Source organism: Lithobates pipiens, unplaced genomic scaffold (assembly GCF_037356315.1).
Source record: "Lithobates pipiens isolate NorthernLeopardFrog02 unplaced genomic scaffold, aLitPip1_a1.2 Scaffold_85, whole genome shotgun sequence".
NCBI lineage: Eukaryota > Metazoa > Chordata > Amphibia > Anura > Ranidae > Lithobates > Lithobates pipiens.
Window position 1 is genome coordinate 823,685 of NW_027507909.1, and position 14,305 is coordinate 837,989.

Here is a 14,305-nt window from a genome sequence, read left to right on the forward strand (position 1 = left end):
GCAGGTCCCCAAACGCCACTTTTTCTCACGGAAGGCAATTCCGGCTCTCTACCGGCATGTGGAAGGCAATGTCCTTGCCTCGCTGGACAGGGCGGTCAGCGGTAAGGTGCATATTACCGCTGACTCATGGTCCAGCAGGCATGGACAGGGACGTTACCTGTCTTTCACGGCCCATTGGGTCACTCTTCTGGCTGCTGGGAAGGATGCAGGACAAGGTGCAGTAGTATTGGAGGTTGTTCCGCCACCACGCCTCCAAAATGCTACTATTGGTTGTGACACACCTCTCTCCTCCACCCCCTCCTCTTCTTCTTCCTCCATGGCCTCTTCCAGTGCTCTGTCCTCAGAACCAGCGGTGCTCCGTAGGCGTTGCAGGGGCTACGCAAGTACGCAGGCAAAACGATGCCATGCCGTGCTTGCGCTGGTTTGTTTGGGGGACAGGAGCCACACTGGGGCGGATGTTTTGTCAGCTCTGCAGGGGCAGGCCGAGAGGTGGTTGACGCCACGCCAGCTTAAGCCAGGAATGGTGGTTTGCGACAATGGCACCAACCTCCTCTCCGCCCTCCGACAGGGACAACTGACCCATGTGCCCTGTGTAGCTCACGTCCTTAACCTGGTGGTGCAGCGGTTCTTGGGCAGGTACCCCGGCTTACAGGATGTCCTGAAACAGGCCAGGAGAGTCTGTGTGCATTTCCGCCGATCATTTAATGCCTGTGCTCGGCTGGCTGAGCTCCAAAAGGAGTTGAACCTGCCCAAGAACCGCCTTATATGTGACATGCCCACCAGATGGAACTCAACATTGGCCATGCTGCAGCGGCTGCACACGCAGCAGAGGGCCATCAATGAGTACCTGTGCGACTACGGCACCAGGACTGGGTCAGGAGAGCTTGGTTTTTTCTCACCACGCCAGTGGGGCATGATCAGGGATGCATGCACTGTCCTGTCACCGTTTGAGGAGGCCACAAGGATGGTGAGCAGTGACAGTGCATGCATCAGTGACACTATACCTCTTGTCCACCTCTTGGAGCATACGCTGCGTGGAATAATGGACAGGGCACTTGAGGCAGAACAGAGGCAGGAAGAGGAGGACTTCCTTGCCTCTCAAGGCCCCCTTTATCCAGACAGTGTTCCTGCTGTGCCACCCATCACACAGGAAGAGGGTGAGGAGGAGGAAGAGGAGGAGGAGGATGATTGTGTCAGCATGGAGGTGGAGGCTGGCACTCAGCATCAGCAGCAGCAGTCTTATAGGGATGATTTACAGTCCCAAGAAACACGTGGACTTGTACGTGGCTGGGAGGAGGTAGCTGCGGATCATGTTGTCCTTAGTGACCCAGAGGACTCCGGACCGAATGCCTCAGCTAACCTACGCTGCATGGCCTCCCTGATCCTGCAAAGCCTGCGGAAGGATCCTCGTATTCTTTGGATCAAGGAGAGGGACCATTACTGGCTGGCCACTCTCCTTGATCCACGGTACAAGGGTAAGGTTGCCGACCTTATCTTGCCATCGCAGAGGGAGCAGAGGATGAGACATCTCCGGGAGGCCTTGCAGAAAGCTCTGTGCAACGCGTTCCCAGAGACTGGGAGGTCACAAACTCCTGGTCCTGGACAACGTGTTGCTGAGGCATCAGTCAGAAGGAGCGGTGGAGAAGGTGGCCGTCTGACTGATGCTTTCAGACAATTTTTTAGTCCGCAGCCCCAAGGTATGATTGGTTCCAGCACCCATCGCCAGCGTCTAATTTACATGGTGCAGGAATACCTAGGGGCAAGGTCAGACTTGGACACCTTTCCCACTGAAAATCCTCTGGCTTACTGGGTCTTGAGGATGGATCACTGGCCAGAGCTTGCACAGTATGCAATTGAGCTACTGGCCTGTCCTGCATCCAGCGTTCTTTCGGGACGCACCTTCAGTGCTGCTGGTGGCTTCGTTACCGATCACAGGGTGCGCCTGTCCACCGAATCAGTTGATCGACTGACCTTCATCAAGATGAATCAGTCTTGGATCACCCACAGCTACCAAGCACCTGAAGCTGATGTAACCGAATAATTTTTTTTGAAATACCACATCCCTTCAAGACTGCCTATGCTGATGCTGAGTGACTGTCCTGTTATGTTGATTGTCTATCCTCTTCCTCCTCCGCTGATATGTTGGAAGAACATTTTTGGTTCTGGGTGATGCCAGCAGCCCAATTTTTCTGCCCCTGTTTAACAGGGGCGTTTAAGTAAAATTTTTGATGCAATGCTTTGCAGCAGGGCTAATTCCTGCAAAAAAACTAGAGTATATGGCAGAGGTTGCAGTGTGATGGCACCAGTGCCTAAGGCCCAATTTTTCTGCCCCTGTTTAACAGGGGCGTTTAAGTACAATTTTTGAAGCAATGCTTTGCAGCAGGGCTAATTCCTGCAATAAAACTAGAGTGTATGGCAGAGGTTGCAGTGTGATGGCACCAGTGCCTAAGGCCCAATTGTTCTGCCCCTGTTTAACAGGGGCGTTTAAGTACAATTTTTGATGCAATGCTTTGCAGCAGGGCTAATTCCTGCAAAAAAACTAGAGTATATGGCAGAGGTTGCAGTGTGATGGCACCAGTGCCTAAGGCCCAATTTTTCTGCCCCTGTTTAACAGGGGCGTTTAAGTACAATTTTTGATGCAATGCTTTGCAGCAGGGCTAATTCCTGCAATAAAACTAGAGTGTATGGCAGAGGTTGCAGTGTGATGGCACCAGTGCCTAAGGCCCAATTTTTCTGCCCCTGTTTAACAGGGGCGTTTAAGTACAATTTTTGATGCAATGCTTTGCAGCAGGGCTAATTCCTGCAAAAAAACTAGAGTATATGGCAGAGGTTGCAGTGTGATGGCACCAGTGCCTAAGGCCCAATTTTTCTGCCCCTGTTTAACAGGGGCGTTTAAGTACAATTTTTGATGCAATGCTTTGCAGCAGGGCTAATTCCTGCAAAAAAACTAGAGTATATGGCAGAGGTTGCAGTGTGATGGCACCAGTGCCTAAGGCCCAATTTTTCTGCCCCTGTTTAACAGGGGCGTTTAAGTAAAATTTTTGATGCAATGCTTTGCAGCAGGGCTAATTCCTGCAAAAAAACTAGAGTATATGGCAGAGGTTGCAGTGTGATGGCACCAGTGCCTAAGGCCCAATTTTTCTGCCCCTGTTTAACAGGGGTGTTTAAGTACAATTTTTGATGCAATGCTTTGCAGCAGGGCTAATTCCTGCAACAAAACTAGAGTATATGGCAGAGGTTGCAGTGTGATGGCACCAGTGCCTAAGGCCCAATTTTTCTGCCCCTGTTTAACAGGGGCGTTTAAGTAAAATTTTTGATGCAATGCTTTGCAGCAGGGCTAATTCCTGCAAAAAAACTAGAGTATATGGCAGAGGTTGCAGTGTGATGGCACCAGTGCCTAAGGCCCAATTTTTCTGCCCCTGTTTAACAGGGGCGTTTAAGTAAAATTTTTGATGCAATGCTTTGCAGCAGGGCTAATTCCTGCAAAAAAACTAGAGTATATGGCAGAGGTTGCAGTGTGATGGCACCAGTGCCTAAGGCCCAATTTTTCTGCCCCTGTTTAACAGGGGCGTTTAAGTACAATTTTTGATGCAATGCTTTGCAGCAGGGCTAATTCCTGCAAAAAAACTAGAGTATATGGCAGAGGTTGCAGTGTGATGGCACCAGTGCCTAAGGCCCAATTTTTCTGCCCCTGTTTAACAGGGACATGTAATTACAATTCTTGATATAATATTTCACAGGAGGGCCCCTTCCTGTGCCCACCCAGAGTAACTGTGAGGACTTATAGTGTTGTGGCACCAGCACCACAACCACCAAAGGTCAATTTTTCTACCACTGTTCAACAATGGCATGTAATTACAATTCTTGATATAATCGTTCACAGCAGGGCGCTCCAGCGGCCACCAAGAGTCACTTTGAGGGCTTACAATGTTGTTGCAAAACCAACACCTTGTTCCGCCATTTCTGCAGAGCATATAGGGCAGGCCCCTACTTTCAAACATCCAATTTACAAACATCTCCTACTTGCAAACGGAAGGAGACAACAGCAAGTGAGATGAAAAAAGATGGACGACAAAACAAATTATACAGGGGTGATAACCCTTCCCTATGTTTTCCAAAAAGCTTAAAAATAGTTTTTTTGACTGGAGCTACACTTTAGAAATGTACCAGTTGAAAATTACAAACAGATTCAACTTAACACAACAAACCTACACAGTCCCTGTCTTGTTTGCACCGCCTGTATACTGCTGTTCTGAGTATATAGGGCCTGGGGGCAACACGTATTTCCTTTTTTTAATATGGGTACAGGGTTCCCCTTAATATGCATACAAGACCCAAATAGGCTGGTAATGGGCAGGGAGGGCTACCCATGCCATTTTTCTGAATGATTTTCAACCATATTGCAGGAACCAGATATAACATTAAAACCGCAAGCAGTTTTAAATGGTGTTATTTCCGCTTAATGTCATTTTGTGCAGGGACTGTTGTAAACACGGGAAACACGTGGCACTTCACAGGCATACTACAGACACCCCCCAGGCACCATATTTAAAGGAATATTTCACTTTTTTTTCACTTTAATCGTCATTAAAATCAGTGCTCCCGCTAAAACGGTAGTTTTTAAAACTTTTTTTTGCAGTGACCCATGTCCCCTGAGGCAGGAGGCAGGTCGCCAAACCCTTTTTAGGACACTATCTTGCATATTAGCCATTAAAATTAGCACTTTCCAATTCGAACGTTCGAGTCCCATAGACTTCAATGGGGTTCTAACGTTCGTACCGAACGCGGGGGTCGTTCGCAAGTTCTGGTGCGAACCGAACCGGGGGGTGTTCGGCTCATCCCTACTCCAGACAGTCACAGAGCCAGAGTTCACGGCCCTGGAGGGAAGAGGGGTGAAGAATGGATGCTCGCTACTAGCGGGGAAGACGGGGACATCGCGGGCTTCTCCTGCAGGTAAGTGTCACATAATGGGCTATTATGTGATGCATAGTAGCCCATTATGCTTTACCTTTGCAGGAAAACAAAGAGGAAGTAACACCCATCAAGCTTCCTCTTTAAGACTCAAACCGTCCATGCGCGTGAGACCTTATTCATGTTTTATTTTACCACTTCAGCCCCGGACCATTTTGCTGGCTTAAGACCAGACCACTTTTTGCAAATCGGCACTGCGTCAATTTAACTGACAATTGCGCGGTCGTGCGACGTGGCTCCCAAACAAAATTGACGTCCTTTTTTTCCCACAAACAGAGCTTTCTTTTGGTGGTATTTGATCACCCCTGCGGTTTTTATTTTTTGCGTTATAAACAAAAATAGAGCGACAATTTTGAAAAAAACGCATTATTTTTTACTTTTTGTTATAATAAATATCCCCCAAAAAATATATAAAAAAACATTTTTTTCCCTCCGTTTAGGCCGATACATATTCTTCTACATATTTTTGGTAAAAAAATCTCAATAAGATATTATTGATTGGTTTGCGCAGAAGTTATAGCGTTTACAAAATAGGGGATAGTTTTATGGCATTTTTTTTACTAGTAATGGCAGCGATCAGCGATTTTTATTGTGACTGCGACATTATGGCGGACACATCGGACATTTTTGACACATTTTTGGGACCATTGTCATTTATACAGCAATCACTGTTATACAAATGCACTGATTCCTGTGTAAATGACACTGGCAGTGAAGGGGTTAACCAGTGGCTGGCAGTGTAGGGGTTAAGTGTTCCTAGGGGCGTGTTACTAACTGTTGGGGGCTGGGCTTTCTTTTAGTGAACACTGATCTCTGCTCCAATCATATGGAGCAGAGATCAGCGTCACTTGTTGCTAGGCAGAACTGGGAGATGCTGTTTACAATGGCATCTCCTAGTTCAGCCACCCCGTGAGACGATCGTGGGTATGCCCATGGCGATCGAGTCCGCGGGAAACGCCCGGCACACTGGCGGCGAGCTCGCGATGGCAGGGAGGCAAATCACCCCTCACGGGAGGCAAATCATTTGCCTGCCCGTGCCATTCTGCCAACGTACATTGGCGTGCGCCGGTCAGAAAGTGGTTAAACACAGCTCTAACATTTGAACACAACATTAATTTTTAAGCTATTATATCTCTTAGATTGTAAGCTCTATCGAGCAGGGCCCTCTGATTCCTACTGTATTAAAGTGTATTGTATTTCTACTGTCTACCTTCACATTGTTAAGCACTACGTAAACTGTTGGCGTTATATAAATCCTATATAATAATAATAATTTTTTGTTTTTTTACAGAATGTTGTATGACAAGCCGCAGACCTTTAAACCACCGTGAGTTTGTTTTGTTGATTATACAGCATGGCTTACAGTAGCATGTGAACCAGATTTTTTAGTCTGTCTTTTTTTTCTTTTTTCCTTTATTTCTAAATTTCTTTCTTTCTTTTTTTTCTTCTTTCCTTTTCTTTCATCTTCATTTCTCTCTCTTTCTCATAATTATCGTTGGAAATCAGTCACATTTGGAAATCAGTCACAAGACTGTTAAGGGGAATGCATGTTTTTTTTGTATTATTATTAATTGCTTCTATTTGGGATTAGGACAAAGAATATAGTTAAAAAAATAGATCATTCTTTAAAGCGGAGTTCCACCCAAAAATGGAACTTCTGCTTTAAGTGCTGGTGACCCCCTGACATGCCATATTTGGCATGTCAATTCTTTTTTTTGGGGGGGGGGGGGGCGGGTAACCCTGTTTTTACAGGCACCCAGCTTCCACTTCCTCCCCTGGTGCCACAGCACCAGAAGGAAGATCACCTCTCCCCTACCTCCCTGCAATCTTCTGGGACACATCACAAGTCCCAGAAGATTGCCCAGCCATTCACAGCATGCAACGCTGCTCGAGCATGCTCCGGGGTGTGAAGGTACAGCTGGGGGCCCACAGTAAGAATCCAGGCACCGCAGAGAGGAGGGGGAGAGGAGCGGGGCTTCGTATGCCCACATCGCTGGACCGTGGGACAGGTGAGTGTCTGATTATTAAAAGTCAGCAGCTACACTTTGTGTGAATGGGTGGAACTCCTCTTTAAGAATTAAAATTGGGTAAATATGAAATATTGCATGCAGCAGGGGATCTTTTCACATTTTAGCAGGCTGATTTTAACTGCTTTATTATAAAATGTCTGTTTACAGAGCTCAGTAGCTCACACTGAAATGATACATTCAGCTAGATGACATGGAGACGTGATACCGCCACCTGTGTCCCACACCCTGCTTGCCTGGGGGTGCTCCCTATTGATATTAAACAAGAGGAAGGCAGTCAACAGCTTCTGCTGTGCTCTCACTTTGGGATACCCATAATGCTCTCTGACCACTGAAGAGATATCTGAGGAGCACTGCACATGAATGAGGGAGTCTTGAAAATGCCAGCGGGTTGGCAATGATCAAGTTGTGTGCCATAAAACATAGCAAATGCAATTTTGGGGATTGCCCCCCCCCTCTTAAAGGCTTTGGTAGTTGTAGACATGTTAGTCCTAGGGACCGCAGTCTGTGTCATAATATCGATGTTCTGTGTTGGCTATTACATCTTCAGTGCAAGAGAAAATTGGATTTTTATATACAGCTTACCTGTAAAATCCTTTTCTTGAGAGTACATCACGGGACACAGGAGCTTCATTACATAGTGGGTTATATAGGCACCTCTGGTGATTGGACACTGGTTAACCCCAATTAAGGAGAATTCCTCCCCTATATAACTGATCTCCCCGTGTATGACCTTGGCCTGGCTTGTGTCTCTGATTCTGGACTGCCCTTGTTTATTTGCTGATCCTCTGTGTATGACCCTGGCCTGCCTATCGTTTACGGTCCTAGCATTTCCCATTTATTGTACATATCTGTCTGTTGTTGTTTGGGGGGTCTTTGTTGGTTGGTTTATTGCACTGTGTGGTTGTATTTATATTATTCACTTTCCTTAATAAATCATATTTCACTTATACACGTTTGGGTTTCCTCTGTTGCAGTCCACACAGTTCTGGTCTTATCTGATACATGACAGAATACCGAGGCCATCTCTGACCAGAAGTGGCTACACAGAGGAACCACCTTGGTTCAGGTTGCTTACTGAAATGAATTTAGAAGTGATTCGTTATTATGCTCTGCTGGCGTCTGAGAGTGGTGACTATCTCCGCCAGACACTGAAAGGGTGGACCAGAGAGGCACGGAATTAAGCCAGAGGCTGGGTGGAGGGCCGGACATGACAAAGGCCGAGGGAAGAGCGTAAGGGGTTAATGTGAGGAGGAGAGGTAAGGAGGTGGAGTGTAGAGAAGAAGAATGGACGGGGGTGGAGCATTATAAAAAGGAAGGGGAGGAGCGTACAGGGCAGCGTGACTCAGTGTGGAAGAGAGTTGCCAGCGTGAGGACCTGCTCCGTGCGATCAGTGTGCTTGGCGGTAGGCGCGGAGGGGACGGCGGGGGTTGTTTTCACGTGGCTGGACTGTCCGGGATTCGGCGGGGGGATTCGGAGCGGAGGGTGGGTTTTTTGCACGGTCTCTGCAAAGGGTTTCTGATGGCGGGCCTGGACGCTCTGTTTGACCGGCTGCGGGCCGCGGCGGCGTCACGAGGGACAGACTGGCTGAAGAGTCAGGTGGCGGCCATTACGGATGCGGCGGAGGGGGGGCCGGTAGCGGGGGGGGAGCCTACTCCACGCGGTCGGCGGTCCCGGCCGCCGGAACATTTTTCCCCTGGCCCCTCCACCAGAGCCCAGCGTCACCCTAGGAGCCCGGTGACGGACCCGCCGCCCCCCCCCGGCGAAACGTTTGGGCACCTCAGTGCCAGGGGGGTCCGGGCGGAATCCTCTTCCTTGGCGGGGCTCGGGGAGTGGGGCTGGAGGTTCAGAAGTGGCCAGCTCCCCACCGGCGAGGGCAGTGCAGGAGGGGACGGCGGTCTCCCATGGAAGCGTGGCGTCTTTGCCGCATGGGGGGACTCGGCATAGGAGGAGCAGTGTCACGCATGTGCGCCAGCTACCAGACGCTGCGGGCAGGTCCGGAAGGTCGGCTGGGAGAAGATTGGCGGCGGAGGAGAGAGGGAGAGCTGGAGGACCGGTGAGGAGACAGGTGGTGGCGGCCACGCGGAGCGGAGCCAGGGGGAGAGACGACGACGGCGTGCGGGCTACTACGAGCAGTGGTCGATCTACGGCCGCTAGGGTGGAGCCGCCCGGTGGGCTGAACGTGCCTCTGCTACCTACGGCAGGTAAGCGGTCGGAAGGTGAGCTGTCGGGCTCGGAGGAGGAGATCCGGGACGGCGTCGCGGTGGCTGGAGCATCCGGGGCGGCGGCTGACAGACCCAGGCAGCCAGGTAAGGCTTTCAATCTCTCGCCTATTGATGTTAATGCTGCTTTGTGTGGGATTGCTGGGGGGGATGTGCGGGCTGCTGGGGGTGGTGTTGGGCCTGACACAGTGGGCCCGTTGGGGGCGGGCTGTAGGCCCGGCGCCGGCGGGTCACAGGATCCGTTACAATCCTTATTGAGGGGGCTACAGGTGCTGCTTCACCGGTTTGCAGCCGGGGCCGCGGGGGTCCACCCGGGGGCGGCGCCTTGGGTTGGGGGCCCGGGGGGCACCTGGGGCTGGGGTCACAGACGCCGGGGGGCGGTTTTGGGAGTCCCGTGCTGAGTGGGGTGCTGGGGACTCAGCAGGTCCTGGAGGCATCGATGGGAGCGAGTGCGCGGCAGGAGGTGCCGCAAGCGGAGGGGACTCCGCTGGAGGAGGGCTTTACGCCTGTTGCAACGGCTCCGCCGGTGGTAGTGCCGGTGGCGGTTTCGACGACGGGGGACGCTGCAGTAAGTACTTCGGGGGTGGAAAAGAAGGGGGAGGCGGCAGCGGCGCCCAGAGTTGATGTGGTCAGGATAACGGACGCTGCGAAGTGCGAGGTATATGTGAGCTATGAAGGGCCACTGGGCGCACATCTGAAGCAGGAAGTGTGGGATAAGATCGCCAAGGGTGAGTATGTGGAGATATTTTCCTTGCTGCCACTGGAAAAATGTAATCTGGATAGGGTCAAGCCGGATGACTCTAAGAAGGACGACGAGTAGAAGAGGCGGTATAGGCTTATACCTCGGACGTTCGCGAACTGGCTGCAGGCGTTCGCCATCATGGCCAGCGTGATAGGTGAGAAATCTCCGGAACACTGCTCAGCTCTCTTTTGCTATATGGACGCCATTGGGGAGGCGCATAGGGTCTATGGGGGCTCGGCGTGGCTGCGGTACAACGAGCAATTTAGGCAGAGGAGGGCGGTTCGGCCGGATATCAGGTGGGATCACAAGGATATCAGCCTTTGGATGCAGTTGATGTCGTCGGCGCGGGCTCCATCGCAGTTTTTTCAGGGGGGAGGCGGGGGAACCCCCGCCTCGGGACTGCAAGCCGGTAAGAAGTTTGGGGTGTGCTGGCAATTTAACGAAGGGTCTTGCAAATTTGGGGGGTCCTGTCGTTTCCGGCATGAGTGTTCCGGATGTGGGGGGAGCCACGCCCTGTCCCGTTGCTTCAAACGGGGTAAGCGCGGCGCTGACGCTGCGTTTAAGAGGGACAACGCCGGTGAGGGTGGAAAGGATGCAACCTTTCCTAAATAGGTACCCGAGTAGGGAGGCGGCGAGAGTGTTGGGGGAGGGTTTTGCAGTGGGTTTCAAAATTCCGTGTTCCATGGCTGGGGTGCCGCCGATGGCTCGGAACTTGCAATCCGCGCTGTTACATCCGGGGGTGGTTTCCGAAAAATTGGCCAAGGAGGTTGCGCTGGGGAGGATGAGTGGCCCTTTCTCGGATCGACCATTGCCGGATCTGGTGGTGTCCCCATTGGGGGTGGTGCCTAAGAAGGAACCCAAAAAGTTTTGGCTTATTCACCACCTTTCGTTTCCAAGAGGGGGTTCCGTGAATGACGCAATTGACCCGGAGGCCTGCACGGTGTCTTATACTTCTTTTGATGTGGCGGTGGGTTGGGTGCGTCATTTTGGGAGGGGAGCACTCATGGCCAAATCGGACATTGAGTCAGCCTTTCGGTTGCTGCCGGTGCACCCGGAATGTTTCCGTTTGCTGGGGTGCTGTTGGCAGGATCGTTTTTATGTGGATAGATGCTTGCCCATGGGCTGCTCCATCTCCTGCGCCCTGTTTGAGCTCTTTAGCTCTTTCCTGGAATGGGTAGTGCGCAATTTATCCGGCTGGGGTTCAGTTATCCATTATTTGGATGACTTCCTAGTGGTGGGTCCCCCGGCTTCCAATGTGTGTGCGATCCTTTTGGCCACGTTGCAGCACGTTGTGGAGAAGTTCAGGGTCCCTCTAGCGCCGGACAAGACGGAAGGGCCGGTGGAAGTGTTGAGTTTTTTGGGCATCGAGCTGGACACGGTCGCCATGGAGTGCCGGCTACCGAGAGCCAAGGTGGAAGGACTCTGGATGGAGATTAGAGAGATGCTGGGGATGCGGAAGGTGCAGCTCAGGAAGCTTCAGTCGGTTTTGGGTAAGCTCAACTTTGCTTGCCGCATCATCCCCATGGGGAGGGTGTTTTGCCGACGGCTGTCGGCGGCCACGGCGGGAGTCTCAGTTCCGACTCATTTTGTGCGGTTGACGGGGGAACATAGGGAAGATTTGCGGGTCTGGCACACGTTTTTGGAGGACTACAATGGACGTTCCGTGTGGATGGATGGGCCGGTGAGTAATTTCGACCTGGAGCTGGTGACGGATGCGGCAGGGTCGACGGGCTATGGGGCGTATTTTCAGGGTCAGTGGAGTGCTGAGGCCTGGCCACAGACTTGGGTTGAGGAAGGGTTGACTAAGAACCTGGTGCTGCTGGAACTGTTTCCGGTGGTAGTGGCGTTGGAATTGTGGGGTGCGTCCTGCCGGGACCTTAAGATTAGGTTGAATTGCGATAATATGGGAGTCGTGCAGGTGGTTAACCGGATGTCGGGTTCTTCCCCTCCGGTGATCAGGCTGCTGCGCCATCTGGTGCTGCGGTGCCTGCAGATGAACATATTTTTGTATGCCGTACACATTCCAGGGGTGGAGAATAACCTGGCCGGTGCCTTGTCTCACTTTCAGTGGCAGAGGTTTCGGGACTTAGCGCCAGGAGCGGCGAGAGAGGGGATCCCCTGCCCGGAGCGGCTTTGGACCATTGCTTTGGGATCGCCGCAGGATGGATCCAGAGGTCGGTGAGCGAGTCGACTTGGTCGGCATATAGTCGAGTTTGGGGTGAGTGGCTAGAATTTTTACGGCTGGCAGATGCCGAGCTGGGGGACAGGAGGGTGGACAGTGGTTTGTTGGTTTTGTACTTTGTGGTTAGACAGATGGAAGGGTTGGGGTCAGTTTCTGGGATCGAACGGAAGCTGGCGGCTCTGGCTTTCTGGTTTAAGTTGCGGGGCGAACTGGATGCGACTAAAGGTTTTTGGGTGCGTCAGGAGCTGAAGGGGTACCGGAAGGGTAATCAGAAGAAGGACGGGAGGCGGCCGGTGACTTTTGCGATTTTAGGGGTGATTTGCCGGCAGTTGGGGGGTCTGTGTGCGTCAGGTTATGAAGCGCACCTGTTTCGTACAGCCTTTTCCTTGGCCTTTTTCGGGGCCTTCCGGGTGGGTGAGTTAGTTAGTCCAGCAAAGAACGTTGGGGGGGGGGGTTTGTTGGGACAGGATGTTACCTTGGGGGAGGGTTACGTGTGTTTGAAACTGCGCAGGTCTAAAACCAGACGGGTAAAGGGGTGAACGTTTGGTTATATGCATTGCCGGGTTCGGAGATCTGTCCGGTGATGGCGGTGACGAAGTTGGTGAAGCTGCGACCACGAGGGGAGGGCCCGCTGTTGGTGCATCGGGATGGGAGTTTCCTGTCCAAATTTCAATTTATTGCAGTGTTTCGAAAATGTTTGAAGGCGGGGGGGGTTCGACGGGGCGCAGTTTGCTTCGCACTCCTTCCGCATCGGGGCAGCCACTGAGGCTGCCAGATGCGGGTTGGACGAGGCTGCGGTAAAATGGATAGGGCGATGGGAGTCCAGACGTTTCAGGTCCTATGTGCGGCCGCACTTGGTGTAGGCTGTTTTTCTGGGTCGGGGGGTGCTTCGGGCTGGTGTGATGGGGTGTTGATTTTTGTCTGTGTCATTTCAGATGGAGGTTTACCACGCCTCGTCTGGATTCTCGGACACTCCTATGTTTTTTGGGGTGCCAGGCGCGCAGATGTCAGACCGGAAGGAAGGCAGCTGGGGATCCCACATAGAGAGGCTTGCATCAGGTGGTTGGGTATTACCGGGGATGAAGTGGGGTAGGGTCATTCCTGAAGTTCATCGATACGCCAGACTGGATAGGCCCCCTGATGTCCTGGTTCTCCATGTTGGTGGGAATGACCTGGGTCTTAGGTCTACTCGGGATATAATAGCGGATGTGAAATGCGATTTTTTGATGCTTCGGAGGGATTTCCCGGATATGGTCATAGTCTGGTCGGACATTGTAGCACGTACGGCATGGCGGATGGCACGGTCTGTAGTCAGACTCAATAAAGCCAGAATTAAAGTTAACAAGGTTTTGGGGAGGTTTGTAAAACGGAATGGGGGTTTAGTGGCGCACCACATGGAGTTGGAGATTAACGTTGGTATGTACCTTCGAGGGGATGGGGTCCATCTGACGGCAGTGGGCATTGACCTTTGGGCGTTGGGATTGCAAGATGGGATTGAACGGGCCCTGCGGGTGTGGAGGGGCCCTTAAGCATAAGGGGGGGTCATCCTTGCGGGCTGTGGCGGTGTCTTTTGGTCTTTGATGGGGCAAAAGGAAACAGATGATGGAAATGTGGGGGGGAGCTCATAGGGATATGGGCCCTCCCCTTTTGGTGTATCCCAGCGGAAGGGTAGGCTGGATACGGGATTTGGTGGCCTTGCGGGAAGGTGGTTGTCTCCAGGCTTATAAACGGCCAGAGGCCTGGTATGGTAAAAGGTGGTCCCGCAGTGTAATGGTGAAAAAGGTTATGTTTAAAAAGGTGGAACGTGGTACCGTCAAAGACCAACTGACTGTGAGTTCTTTAAAATTGCCGTTACCAAAAAGTTGTTATAAATATATATATATATATATATATATATATATATATATTTAATAAAGTTATTTAAGTTATTGGTTTGAAGAGTGTTAATAAAAGGCTGCTATGGCCATTTATACTCCAAAACTCCTGTGTGGCATGTTTATTGGGTTGAAGGGTTAAAATGTATAGAATAACGGTATTAGGATTATATAAAAGTAAAAGAAGGGTAATTACCAGGGTTAGAAAGTACGGAGAGGTATGTCCCTAATGCATTGGTCAAGTGATCAGCTGTTGGAAACCATTCGTTTAGCTCACTCCTGGGTTG

The 14,305-nt window shown here is 51.3% G+C and overlaps 1 protein-coding gene across 1 annotated transcript in view; it reads left to right on the forward strand.

The window, feature by feature from the left end:
• Positions 1-14,305, forward strand: part of LOC143973607 (histo-blood group ABO system transferase-like) — a 354,850-nt gene that overhangs the window by 246,791 nt on the left and 93,754 nt on the right. Inside the window, exon 5 of the mRNA XM_077474459.1 lies at positions 6,263-6,298. Coding sequence (XP_077330585.1) covers positions 6,263-6,298 — 36 coding nt within the window. The remainder of the gene's footprint in view (positions 1-6,262; positions 6,299-14,305) is intronic.